Source organism: Lepus europaeus, chromosome 10 (genome assembly GCF_033115175.1).
Source record: "Lepus europaeus isolate LE1 chromosome 10, mLepTim1.pri, whole genome shotgun sequence".
Lineage (NCBI taxonomy): Eukaryota > Metazoa > Chordata > Mammalia > Lagomorpha > Leporidae > Lepus > Lepus europaeus.
In genome coordinates, this window is record NC_084836.1 from 29,772,955 (window position 1) to 29,787,215 (window position 14,261).

General features: G+C 38.2%; 1 protein-coding gene across 1 annotated transcript in view; it reads left to right on the top strand.

Moving 5' to 3' along the window:
• The first annotated feature begins 8,785 nt into the window (after nt 1–8,785).
• Nucleotides 8,786–14,261, top strand: part of EPYC (epiphycan) — a 36,268-nt gene continuing 30,792 nt past the window's right edge. Inside the window, exons 1-2 of the mRNA XM_062202030.1 lie at nt 8,786–8,844; nt 11,209–11,385. Coding sequence (XP_062058014.1) covers nt 11,221–11,385 — 165 coding nt within the window. The 5' untranslated portion in view covers nt 8,786–8,844; nt 11,209–11,220. The remainder of the gene's footprint in view (nt 8,845–11,208; nt 11,386–14,261) is intronic.

A 14,261-nucleotide genomic window follows, 5' to 3' on the forward strand; every position in this document is an offset into this window, starting at 1 on the left:
TGCTTATCCTTCTTTTACTAGTCCCTGATGGGAACCTCTCTGTGTTACATTTGGCCTAAAGTCTCAGTCACTTATTTATTTATCAAATGCCTACAATTTATTCTAGGCTGAGATGACAGCGATAAAACTGATAAGTCACATTGTCACAGAGATAATATTATGGTGGAGGAAATAAATAAACTAACACTTTAGGCAGTCATGTCAGATTGTTTGAAGTGTTATGAAGTTGAACCTATTTTAAATGTAGCGGGCAGGAAAGGAAACATTTGAGCTGAAATTTGAATGAGGTAAAGATTCAGCCAATTTGGACCCTGAGGGCCCCATCCTGATTTATTTTTCCTTTGGAGTGATAAATATGTGGTTTGATCAGAATAAATGACAAAAGGAGGAACTATATTTTAGACTTTTGGAATGAAGAATTTCCCTCTTCCTGTTTATATTGAACCTGGAGTGTAGCCACCTTCTCCAGTTTAAAGTCCACCCGAAAACAATACCAACCAAAGGAAGCTCTCTGGTAAAAAAGAAAATTGTACTTTTCAGTTAGTTGGGTCAATGAATTCCCTTTTCCTTAAGACAGTTTGATTTTGGGATTTTTATACTGCTAAACAGAAGTGATTGTAAATGGTATCAAAGTTTCTTCAGATTTTCATAAAAAGTCCTTATCATACATCATTGTATGTGACAAAACAAAGTCTTTGCAGTAAATTTTAGAAATAAAATCCTACTTCAGAAGCTCATGGACAGCAGTTTGAAAAGTGTCATTGGATAGCTAGTGGTTAGCTAGAACAGAAAGTAGTAATTAAAAAATGAAAAAGAAAAATGGAATTAGTTTGGCATCTAAGTCAACAACCAACCTTGTGCATATTAGAATAGTCCAAGAAAAAGCACAGTGGTTAGTAATTAGTTATTAATCCATTAATTCATTACCAATTAATTTATCTATTGATTGGTTCAAAGAGCAATGAGTGTGAATTTGAGGCCAGGGACTTTATTTTATGACAATGGGGACACAACTGTGATTCTGACCAGAAAAATCTATACATTATGGGGCTTACTCTGACTTACGATAGATATATTCTATATGAGAACAGAAATATATGACAGATTGTGGCAAGTGCCATGAGAAAACAAATGAGGGTGAGGTAGTACTGTGCCATGGGAAGGAAGGAGATCTACTTGGGTGTGGAAGGGGTAAGGGAAAGCTTCTTTGAGGTGATATTTATGCAGACATTTTATCAAGTAAGGCAGCCACCATAAAATGTGGGACATAATGACTAAATGTTCCACTATGAGTTAACAATGATTTGGTACCATTCCATGAGAGGAAGGTTGACCATGTGTAGCACAGTGACTGAGAGAGTAGTGCTGAATCTCAGCTTGGAGAAGCAACAAGACCAAAGTCCAAAGGGAGCTCTTCAGACCACAGCTTAGAAGTTTTCATTTTATTCAAAGAGAAATATGAAATTACTGAATATAGTTTCAAAGGAAACTATACATTCATATATATTTGAATATATTTGTATTTTTATGTATTGATATTTTCTTCACTGTTGCTGCAGGCAGAATGAATGATAGAATAAAAAATGAGCCGGCGCCACAGCTCAATAGGCTAATCCTCCACCTTGCAGCACCAGCACACCGGGTTCTAGTCCTGGTCGGGGTGCCGGATTCTGTCCCGGTTGCTCCTCTTCCAGGCCAGCCCTCTGCTATGGCTCGGGAGTGCAGTGGAGGATGGCCCAAGTGCTTGGGCCCTGCACCCGCATGGGAGACCAGGAGAAGCACCTGGCTCCTGGCTTCAGATCAGCGAGATGCGCCGGCCGCAGCGCACCAGCCATGGCGGCCATTGGAGGGTGAACCAACGGCAAAAGGAAGACCTTTCTCTCTGTCTCTCTCTCTCTCACTGTCCACTCTGTCTGTCAAAAATAAAAATTAAAAAAAGAATAAAAAATGAAGCAAATTGACATATATATATGTATTTATTTATTTATTTATTTATGGTCGTTCAGGTGGCAGATAATGGTGAAATGAAATGCTTTTACAGTAGAACTGACTTCTTTGGTTAGAGTAGATGAAACATATGTTAATCCATTTTCTATTGCTCTAACAGAACCCCTGAGACTGGATAATTTATATACAGCAGCTCATTTAGCTCATGGTTTTGGAGGTTAGAGGCCCAAGATCAGGTGTCTGCAATCATTGAGGGCCTTGTGCAGCTATGTAACTTGGCATCAAAGCAGGAGGGCCAGTGGACTTATGCAGAAGTGTCAGAATACAAGGGATAGCCTCGCTTTATAACTTGGTCTTGTGGTAGCTAATCTGGTCCCATGAACACTGCGTTAAGCCTTCTTAAGTCCTGATCATCTCTTACAGTTCCTGCTCTTTCCCAATGCTATTGCAATGGAAATGAAGTTTCCAAAACATATATTTTTAGGGGACACACTCTAATTACACCAGAGGAGAAACATTAGAGGAAAAGAAGCAAACAATCCCAATTTTAAAGTTATGGTCCTGTGCCAACTAGAGATCTGATACCATTTAATCACTGTTACCAGCCGAAGGAAAACATCCAATAGCCGTCATCCCAGATATATTGTTATCTTCCAATTAGACATCCAAGTGAAGGTGCCAAGTTCTAAGTAGACAGTGGCATACAGGAATCTGGAGGTCAGAGTGAAATAGGGGGATGAGAATGCAAAGCTGGGAGAATTTAAGCAGAGGGGGTTGCCATGGTGATGTGGTTAAGAACACAGACTCCGTGGCTGGACCACTTCATCTTTTATTGTGACTCTTATACTTGTCGTCATTTACTCCTCTTGGGCCTTAGCTTCTTCAATAAATAACAGTAATAGGATGTCAGCCTTATAATAAGGATTCAAAAATATTAGTTAAATGTGTACTCATCCTGCGAGACCCGCTCCATCAGGGAGAGTGGGGTGAAGGTGTTCTTCCACAAGAAGCACCGGGGACAGGCTTCGTGAACATGTCCACTTCATTAATGACCATGTACAGTTTTAATGGGCAGGCAGAAGGGGTGTAACTAATTCAGGGCAACACTGACTTTATAGGACAGAGCCAACACTGGTGCCAATGTGCCTCTCCAAAGAGCTTAAAGGTCACATAACTAGGGTAGCTTTTCAGGTGGGCCTGGGCCACACCTGGGAGCAGTTTAGCTGATTGGCAGGAGGCGGGGGTGGGGGGAAATGTCCCTAGGGCTCGCGCCACCTGCCAGCAGCCAGGCTGTGGGGTCTCTCCCAGGAGGGCGCCATGCCCTCTCAACCTCCTGCATGGGCAAGGCAGGCAGCCTCACAGGATCACCCACAGTTAAATTAACATTATTATTGTTTTTGTTGTAATCATAGCATAGAAACAGATGAGGTCACCCAAGGAGAAATGTCAAACAGAAAAAGACTAAAACTTAAGGCACTCCAAAATGTAGAGGCTGAGTGAAGAAAGAAAAGGCAAAGAAAGAAACCAATAAAGCATAGACAATAAGAGAGGAGAAAAACCACCTCAAAACTGATACACAGTTGAAATTAATTAAGACAAAGCCAGAACACTAGACATACAGGGCCGGCCCAAACAGCAGTGGAATGAGAATGAATGGTAACAGAGCAAGCAGATGTTCCCAATGCATGCCTCTAATTTGAGATTATTTTTTTTTATAAAAGGTGACATAAAATGGGAAAGTAGAAGGGTAAAAATGTGGTTATCAAAGGCTCTTTTTAAAAATGTAATATAACTGCCGGCGCCACTGCTCAATAGGTAAACCCTCTGCCTGCGGCGCCGGCACACCGGGTTCTAGTCCCGGTCGGGGTGCCTAATTCTGTCCTGGTTGCTCCTCTTCCAGTCCAGCTCTCTGCTGTGGTCCGGGAGTGCAGTGGAGGATGGCCCAAGTGCTTGGGCCCTGCACTCGCATGGGAGACCAGGAGAAGCACCTGGCTCCTGGCTTCGGATCAGCGCGGTGCACCGGCCGCAGCGCACCAGCTGCAGCGGCCATTGGAGGGTGAACCAACGGTAAAGGAAGACCTTTCTCTCTGTCTCTCTCTCTCTCACTGTCCACTCTGCTTCTCAAAAAAAAAAATGTAATATAACTGCAACAATCAAAATTGATGGATTTTAAAACTGCATTAAGGGGCCGGTGCTGTGGTGCAGCAGGTTAACGCCCTGGCCTGAAGCACCAGCATCCCATATGGGTGCCGGTTCTAGTCCTGGCTGCTCCCCTTCTGATCCAGCTCTCTGCTATGGCCTGGGAAAGTAATGGAGGATGGCCCAGGTCCTTGGGCCCCTGCACCAGTGTGGGAGACCCGGAGGAGGCTCCTGGCTCCTGGCTTTGGATCAGCTCAGCTCTGGCTGCAGCCAATTGGGGAGTGAATGATTGGATGGAAGACCTATCTCTCTCTCTCTCCCTTTCTCTCTATCTCTCTGCCTCTTCTATCTCTGTGTAACTCTTTTGAATAAATGGATCAATCTTTAAAAACATGCATTAAGTCTGTAGACACATTTTTGATTCGAGTGATTTAATGTAATTTGATTTTGTTTTTATTTATTTTCTTTAGATGTAGCGTGTATATTCTAAATTGCTTCTATTTGCCATTTCCTATAAATTTTCATTCCATTTCATTCAGAATAACTGCCTGAAGGTGGGGGTGTCATAGTATAGTAGGTAAAGCTACCACTGGTGACACTGGAAACAATAAGGCAGCTGATTTGAGTCCTGGCTGCTCCATTTCTGACCCAGCTACCTGCTAATAGCCTGGAAAAAGAACCAGAAGATGGCCCAAGTACTTGGGCTCCTGCTACCCTTGTGGGAAACCCAAGAGAAGCTCCTTACTCATGCCTTCATCCTGGCCCAGCCCTGGCAATTGCAGCCAACTGGAAAGTGAACCAGCAGATGTGAGATCTTTTTTTCTCTCTCTCTCTCTCTCTCTCTCTCTCTCTCTCTCTCTTTCTCTCCTCCTCTCCTTCTTTCCCTCTCTCTCTCTCCATCTTTCTCCCCTCTATCCATAACTTTCAAATAAATATATCTTTTAAAAAAAGAATAACTGCTTAAACCTTTGCCCAAAGCATATGGTTATATTCGTGTAACTGATCTAGTAGAGCATGAGAAACTGAGGAGATAACTGAATACACATAGACCTAGAGAAGAAGAAAGGGAATAATATTTCAGATAATAAACATTTATTATTATTTATTAGATGCAGCTATGTGCGGTTCTATTTGATGGTGGAAGATGGAGTATTTCTCAGATGAATTCCACCTCTTTAATGAAAAGGAATATAGGATGTTTGAAGATACAGGGCATGGTATAAAATAAAGTAGTCATCTTGGTGATGGAAAGGGAATCGACATCAGGAACAGATTACATTTGCCAGCCAGGGATGAAGCTTATCTTCAAGAATTTAATGTGATTTTTATCAGTAATATACAGGCTATCAAGATGCAGAAGGAGAGATATTTCGGAGTTATACTCAACCAAAGCTGAGAGTTCCCCTCTGAGGTGATAGAATGGGTAGTGAAAAATGCAAATGATTACAGTACCTCACCAGTAAATGTTTTACATTGCTTACCTAGCAGATGTGACTGTGATGTGGGTAGGAATATGGTCACTTTACTCTATATGAAAGGATAAAGCAACTGCCAGGCCACAATGACAAACTATTCACATGATTCACATCAGAGGAGTATGTGTGGATGGCACAAGGGGGCCAGAAACAAAGAGATCAACAGTAAGAGATTGCCAGGGAGATCAAGCAGTTGACCACAGGGAAGGGAACTCAGGCAAATGTCATGAGTTCCAGAATGGATAAAGTTTTTGAAAGAGTACAGAAAAGAAGTCATTTGGGAGAGAATATTTAGAACAAGACAAATCCCACCATCTTAGATTTACATCAGTGAGGAACAACTTTAAAGGGGCCACAGCTGAAAACATTTGTCATTTATTTTAAGTAAATTAGGTAAAGGAAAACCTTCCCAAAATAACAGAGTGCAAATACAGTGAAAGATTCTGGCATAGGTGGGAAGAATTACATACAATTGGGGAAAGAGGCAGCATAGTGCATACGGCTTTATGATGGTTCTGGCAAGCTTTGAGTTTTAAGATTCTGCCTGTTGTCTATGGGGCAACATGGGATTCATCCTGATAGCTCGTTACAGGAAGGTAGCTAATCATTGAAGATAATAATTCTGTTATTTATAGTTGTTGGAGTAGGATATATAAACCCTCCTGTAGTTCTTAACGATGTGGCATTTTGGGTCTGGGGGCAAGACCAGACCACCACGGGCTATCATCACGGTGACTGCTGCTCTCTGCTCATCATTACTGCAGAGCAAAGAGCAACTAAGCATTAGAAGACTGTGCTTTATTTAATATTAATTCTAGTAAATCAAACAGAGGATTCTTTGTAGAGTTGTGGCAAAAATGTCTTGTGGCTTATAGGGATAACACACTGAAGACTCAGTTACTAGATAATGCAACTAGTCATAACAGCCAATCCCTGGAGAGTCTCTGATAACCAAGCTTGCATTGTATTAAGAAAATTATCATGAGACCAGAAGATATTTGCCAAGAATAAGAGAGTCTGGAACTGGTAATTAATCCTTCTTCACTGTTGAATGGTGATTAGGTCCTCATCAGATTGTTACAAACTTGAGCTCTAAAAGTTGAAAATAGATATGGAAATGTTGGAAAGAGTCCAAAGAAGACTAAAGGAAATCGTTTAATATTAACTTTTATAAGGAAAAGTGAAGGTCTTATGTGTTTGGAAGAAGGAAATGTTCAGGAGTGATCATTTCTGATTTCAAACTTATTCTAGGACAAGTAGTTGGCATTTCAGTTTTCATGAAATTTGGAATTCAACTATATTAGCAGATAGTGTTTAGAAACCTAGGGAAAATGCATTTAAACACCAATGGTTCAACAAAGAGCAGTATGAACATATTATTCCTGAAAATGGTATTACAGGTTCAGCCAGAGACTTCCAGAAAGAGAGGGGGTAGGCAGGGATGGAGGGACTCTATAGGATGACAATGTGTCTCTTGACAACGTGTATACAGAACAAAATTCAGTAATGACAAAAGAAGAAATGTTAGCCATTTCATGGATATTGTATTAAGCTATTTTTTTATCGTAAAGCACCTGAAAAGGTGACAGATAAATGTGTCTTGAAATAGAAATAAATGTGTCTTGAAATAGAATCTTAACTGAGAGTTACACTACCTTTCTTTGTGTCCTTATACTTATATCCTGCAGAAGCACTCAGTAATGTCTGGAGCCTGAACCAGAGAAACTCCAGCGTGGTTTCCTTTTTCTTTGTATCACATATGATGCAAGGTCATTCAATGTCTAGGTCTTAGTTTTCTTATCTGGGAATAATGACAACCACTCTGGTTAAGATGCTGAGAGACTTGACTGATGAAACCAGCTGACTCGCTGTGGGACTTTGCTGCTAAATAGAGCCAACATCGGGACTCGGCTTCAGGCCTCCTCCTTCCAGTAATGATTGCATTACTGGATTATTGGATGCTGCATGCATCTCAAAGAAGTAGTATGATGAAATGTGACTTCCAGGATGCCAGGAAAAAATGCCTATCTCCAAGATGTCCTCACTATCTTTTGAGACATCATGGTAGACTTCGTATCTTACCCACTCTGTTTTTGTTCTGTATCAAATTGGTCCTGAGGGAAAAAAAATTCATAGGAAGAGCAAATCATTTGGAAGCAGGATCGGTTCATGAAGATGGTGAATGAGAATGCCCTGAATAGATTAGAGGGACAAGCCTTTCTGGGAAAGAAAGGTGGAGTGCAGGCAGAAAAGGAAGGGAGAAAGTCCTAAAACAGACCTTCTACTCCCCATCACAGTACTCAGGAGCAAGTCTGCTTTCAGAATTCAATATAGTTATTTACTTCTTATCATGAAGGAAAAATTCTACATGCACAAGTAAAAACCAGACTCCTAGATGGATGTAAACCCACCAGAATGCAAGATGTAAGTTTTGTCTTTCTCGGGAATTTTCACAGTATAAAAGTGGGCAACAGAAATATAATACATTTTTTTTTCTATATATACCAGTGATAAAGTTGTTTCAGAAACCAGGTCAGTACTCAGAGCCTAAAAGAAATCTTGTGTTAAGTGGGATAATTTTTTACCGTAATTTGATTTCCTCAATCTGATAGATAAAAAAATGAAAAAAGGCCCTATTTTCACCAGAACACTCAGATCATACATAACTTCGAGATATAACTTTTTACAAATTTTTCATGCAATGCATTCATTGTTCACTGCTGTCAAAGCATTTCAAGAAACCAGAATAATTTGAATATCTTTATTTTTTTTACTTACCCAATATTAAACAGGTAAGGCTTTTGCAACTGTTCTTAATTTTTTATGAAAATTAATGAAAAATGAAAGAGCAATTTAAAGCATGCAAGGTTTGGTGAAATTATTACTTATTAGAACATTACTGAAGTGTCTATATTTAGTAACAATGTATACATTAATATATTTTCTAAATTGGTGAATTTGTTATAGATATGTTAAGATCAACTACTTCCACTTAAAAATTTTGAGGTGACACATTGGCAATTATAAATCCACTCACATAATTTCAAGAGCTTTATGTACTATGTAATTTGGATTTTACTGTTTAGTTTGGGTGACTATAAAATGATTTGGGGTTTTTAAGGACTGAGAAATATTGCTCTAGGTTAGTTTTTGCAAACAGAAAGTTGAGTGTTATAAATTCCACCTCCCACAGACCAGAATTCACATCCATTGGTCAGGGGCAAATACCACTGGCTCTGTGTGCTCAGTCACTTTGTGCCATTCCACCAAGTCGGAGCCAAAGGTAAGTTTTTACACTTGCTTTCTTCTTGGGTCAGAGTTTTTTTTCCTACTATAACAACCTTTAAAAAAATTATTGAACTCATTTTAATATAGCCTGGCGAACTATGATCTAATGGATTTGGTTTAATTTTGCAATTGACTTTATATTTATACTATTCTTGGAAAATCCAAGATTCTGAATTAGCTTAGGAATAAATAACATACAGCAAAACAGCTGATCATAATACTCATGACAGATGCCAATAAAATTATGGTAGTTTCCAATAAATGCTTTAAATCAAGAACACTGATGCAGGCCATATCCTGTGCCAATATAGACAGGCACTATTGATTGATATTGGTTGAAAAATTATGCAAAAGGAGAACACAGAGTTATTGCATGTGCTGAAAAGTACTCTAGTGATCATATGGCATCATTCATTTAGAAAGTCTTTTTGAGCTAAATATTTTAAAGTCAAATAAATCTATTTTCAAAATATCGTGGAATGGTTTAAAATAAACAAGTTCAAAGTGTTAACTAAGAAACTACATTAAGACTAACAAAATGTCTTGAGGAGAGAAACACAATTTTTAAAACTACATATAGATAGATGTTCTTTGTATTTTTAAAGTTCACAAAGACAGTCTTATTATTGATAGCTTTAAGGCATATGCCAAATACAACACTCTCTCTCTTTCTCTCCCTCTCTCTCTCTCCACATATGTGTGTGTGTAGCCATTTATAAATAATAAAATATAGAGTATGAAGTGAGAAAAAGCATAACAAGTGCATAATTTCTTTGAACAACTGAAGTTGCCAGAGATTTAAAAGGAAAATATTTTGTTAGGTTACTGGTGGTCACAGTTAATGCTTCCCACTTGAATATGGGAGAATGATTCCTGGAAGATTTGCAAATCAGTGTTTTATTAAATAAGACTTTGTTGGTTATTGCCTAGAACAGTTCCAAATCTGCAGTCCTGCAAAGACTTAGCAAAAGCAAGTGAAATGCAGGCTTAGCTTATCCAGTGTGAATAAAAAATTTATTTGAAAAAAAAGCATAGGAAGGGATAAAAAGGAGCTCCTTGTACTGCTTCTTATTCTCAGAGGAATTTCATATCCTTCTGCCTAAACATGCTCCATAAAGACGTTCTTTCAAGTAACTAGAGGTCATTTTGTCTGCCAGTGCATTCAAGTTTAAAAGTAATATGTATCATGAATTCCCCTTTATATGGGAGCAGAGGCACCAACAGCATATGGAGTGTTCTTAAAGTAAACACAAGCAGTGGATCCAAAATACAAAAGATTTTAAAATTACATGTGTTAGATAAAAAGTTGTACAGTACTTTTCCTGCTCAGCATATGGTCACTAGATAATTATTTTGATTGGACCAACTTAGATGTTTAAAATAAAACCTGAAGAGGTTTTCTTTCTCCCATCAATTAATATGTGCTCAAAGGAGTACATAAATAATTAACATAATTAAAATTACCAGATCTTGATGGAGTCTTTCAAAAACACGATGTTATCATGGAAAACGAAAATTATGCTTATTACATTACTTAAAAGAAGGATTGTCCTAATCTCATATGTGTGCAAATCTTCCTCACAGGAAAATTTGACAAATAATGCCCTTTGAACATTTATTTGTATTGATTCTCACTTTAAACTTTAGATGGCTACTAAAAGTTAAACAAAATACTAAGAAATAAAGGAAAATGTTCTTTTTGCTCTATTTTTGTTAAGAGCACTCTGAAAAATATTGCAGGAAATATTAATTTGTGTACATATTAAATTATATTTGTATTTAGATACCCAAGGATAAGAAAGAAGTAACAATGGGAAAAGTTTCATTATTTTGTTCTGAAAAAAAGCCTTAGTCTTGAATACGCACAAGATAGTTATGAGTCATACTTATATCAATATCCAACTCTGTCTCAGCTCCCTTACCTGTAAAATGGTGTGACATTCGGAGTCATCCTCATCCTCATCATCAACCCTATAAACCAGAGTTGATATAAGAATATCAATGCTCATTAAATAGTAAAACTCTTATGATGAAAATATTTGTAAATAAGAGTATCACAAAATCTTTCTGCATCCAATTTTTTTTCTGTTTTTCTCTATAACATGAAATTTCTTTTTACTGTCATTAAAATATCCCCTGTAAAAATGTGGATAGATTTGTGAGTTAATTTGACCATTTAGTATCAATGGCCCTCAAAAGCCATAGAGTTCTATGTGTTGTTTATAAATTATCCTTGTAAAGAAACCTACCAGATTGAGTTTCTTGAAATTGATGTTGATTTATCATTCCTATTTATTGCAAACTACTCATAAAGCTATTATCAATTAAATATTTATATACTTTTATATTCTATGATTAGGAAGTTTGAAAAATGAACATTTTAGCAAGCCTTATTCTGGGACTTGTCATCTTTGATGCCGCTGTGACAGCTCCAACTCCAGATTCCATCAACTATGACTCAGAAACCTATGGTGCCACCTTGGAAGACTTTGATAACTTATACAACTATGAAAACATACCAATTGAGCAAGCTGAGGTAATTGATTCCACCTGTTATTGGGAACACTAAAATCTTTGGATGAAGGATAATTTGGGTTTGTTCTCTTCAAAATAATTTTATCTTATAATTGTCTTATTCACCTTCTCTCCAGATATGTTCAATCTTTTGAAGCTTAACATTGGAAGTGTTTTGCTTTCTTTCAGGTCACTCTATTTCTTCCAAATCTCTTCAGAAAATTAAAAAATGTGAGTTTCTGTCAAGTTAGAATACAGAAAATTAAAAGGAAAGACAATGAAAAGGAAAAGGAGAATTCAAATAATCCACATGCAAAGATGAGGAAAGTCTGGGTTAAGGAAAAAGCTATGATATTAAAATAAATTACAAGAAAGTAAAAAGAGTGCAGCGAAAGGGTAACGGTTTGGAACTTGACTGTACCAAGAGTGAATGTGCTTTCCTAAATGACTGATTGTTTCTCCTGCAGTAATGTAGGCATTGGCAAGGTTACAGCACATTACATAAATCTGATATGACATGTTCCTAAATAAATGCTAGACTTTTTACATAACTAAAGGATACAGGCTAATTTTTATGAATCAGAAAACAAATAGATCTTGAAATGCTGGAGTGTAGTTAATGTACAACACTGACAAAAACCAATTAACTATAAATAAACAACAAGGAAATTATATCACCTTTAATGGATCATAACATATTTTGGGCAGTCTTTCAAGCATAAATATTCTAGGGTAACTATTTTGGATAACCAGGGATATGAAATATTTAGCCAAAACCCATACATTTAACTTATAAGGAACATAAGTATATCTTTATTAAGAAGATGGCAATCTTTTAGTATTTGCTGAAATGTTATTTATTTCAATAAGCAGTATTATTTATTGCCTTATAAAAGAGTTAGATTTTCACAAAAAATGGTTTGCTTAAGTCTTCTCCACCTTTCCTTCGCCTCCTCTCACTGTTTCTCTCTCTCTCTTGCTCACCCTCATCCTCTCCTTTGCCTCTTCCCTCTTTTTAGAGAGAAGTTTCAGGCTAAACAGCTGATCACCTTTATTCTTACATTTGGTGTGATTCTAATTCTTTATTAATATTCACTGTTTAATTCACCTGACTGTATGGCTTCAGTTTTAGTCAGGTAATTTTCTACTAAGAGATTGTGGTCCTTCACACCAGTCTTTCTCTATGTGACTTTTTTTTTTTTTTTTTTAATTTTTGACAGGCAGAGTGGACAGTAGAGGGAGACAGAGAGAAAGGTCTTCCTTTTTGCCGTTGGTTCACCCTCCAATGGCCGCCGCAGTAGGCGCGCTGCGGCCGGCGCACTGCGCCGTTCCGATGGCAGGAGCCAGGTGCTTCTCCTGGTCTCCCATGGGGTGCAGGGCCCAAGGACTTGGGCCATCCTCCACTGCACTCCCTGGCCACAGCAGAGAGCTGGCCTGGAAGAGGGGCAACCGGGACAGGATCAGTGCCCCGACCGGGACTAGAACCCGGTGTGCCGGCGCCGCAAGGCGGAGGATTAGCCTGTTAAGCCACAGTGCTGGCCTTCTATGTGACTTCTTTATCTCCAAACTAATGCATCAATGAAAAGTATAAAACAAGTCTATCAATAGCTAATTCTTCTGCCATGCTTCTTTATGTGTATATATTTATTTATGTGTTTATAAACTCTAATTGACTATCTGCACTTATACACCAAATTAAATATTTTTGTTCAAACTTAATTTTCATTTCTAAGAAATTGTTCCATAAGATCTAAGAGCCTTGATGACTATTATCAGTGAATATTCTCTTTTTGGCAGAGTTCGAGAGTGAATTCAAGGGTCTGCTTATTTCTTTTAGATGACAAAATGCACAATAGAAAACCATGCTTCTCTATGCAAAATTTAAAAACAAATGTTTAATCTGGTTTCTTTTTTAAAAAAAAGATTTATTTATTATTTGAAAGAGTGACGGAATTAGAGAGAGAAGAGAGTGACAGAGAAAGGGAGAGAGAGAGAGAGCGAGCGAGCGAGAGCAGAGAGATCTGCCAAGAACTCTGTCTAGGTCTCCAACATGGGTAGCAGGGGCTCAACACTTGAGGCATCTTCTGCTGCTTCTCAGGTAGATTAGAAGGGAGCTGGATCAGAAGAGTATCCACTTCTTACTCTGGCATTCTGATATGAATGCCAGTGTCACAAGCAGTGACTTAACCCAATGCATCACAATGCCAGTTCCACAGATCTTTTTAAACACATTCTTCATCTCAGAGAGTTGTTATAAATACAATGAACAATTTGAAAATCCCACATAGTAGGCTGTTTTATCTTTCTATAATGAAATACCTGAGGCAGACTAACTTTATAAGAAAAGAGGTTTATTTCACAGTTCTGGAGATTCAAGGACACAGTGCCAGCATCAGCTTGGTTCTGATAGGATATCACGGTAGATGCCATCACAACTGTGGGAGCACATGTGGGAGTAAGAGGTCACATCTGGCAGAAAGTCAGGAAGTAATTCAAGGACTGGGCGAACTCTTACAACAACTTCTCTTGAGTGTTCAGGGGGATCATTAGCGCTACCTTAACACATTCCAGTGAACTCAAGCTCCCCCAGTGAACCACAGACCCCACTAGGCCTCAACTCTGAGAAGCTCTACATCATCTCCCAACAGTCACCCTGGGAACCAAGCTGGATTCCGAGTGGAGTGCTCAGGTACTCAAGCACTGAACTTGTGATTCACAGAAAACAAGAACTAAAATGGGGTTATAGTTTTTAGTTTCTCAGTTCTATGGTAATTTGTTGTGCAATAGAAAATGAATAAAACATGTAATACAATGTATTGCTGAAAATCAAATTTGAATTGTATTGATCCATGTCTTACATTTGTTAAATCCAGCAGTTTATAAAGCCAATAAAAAAAC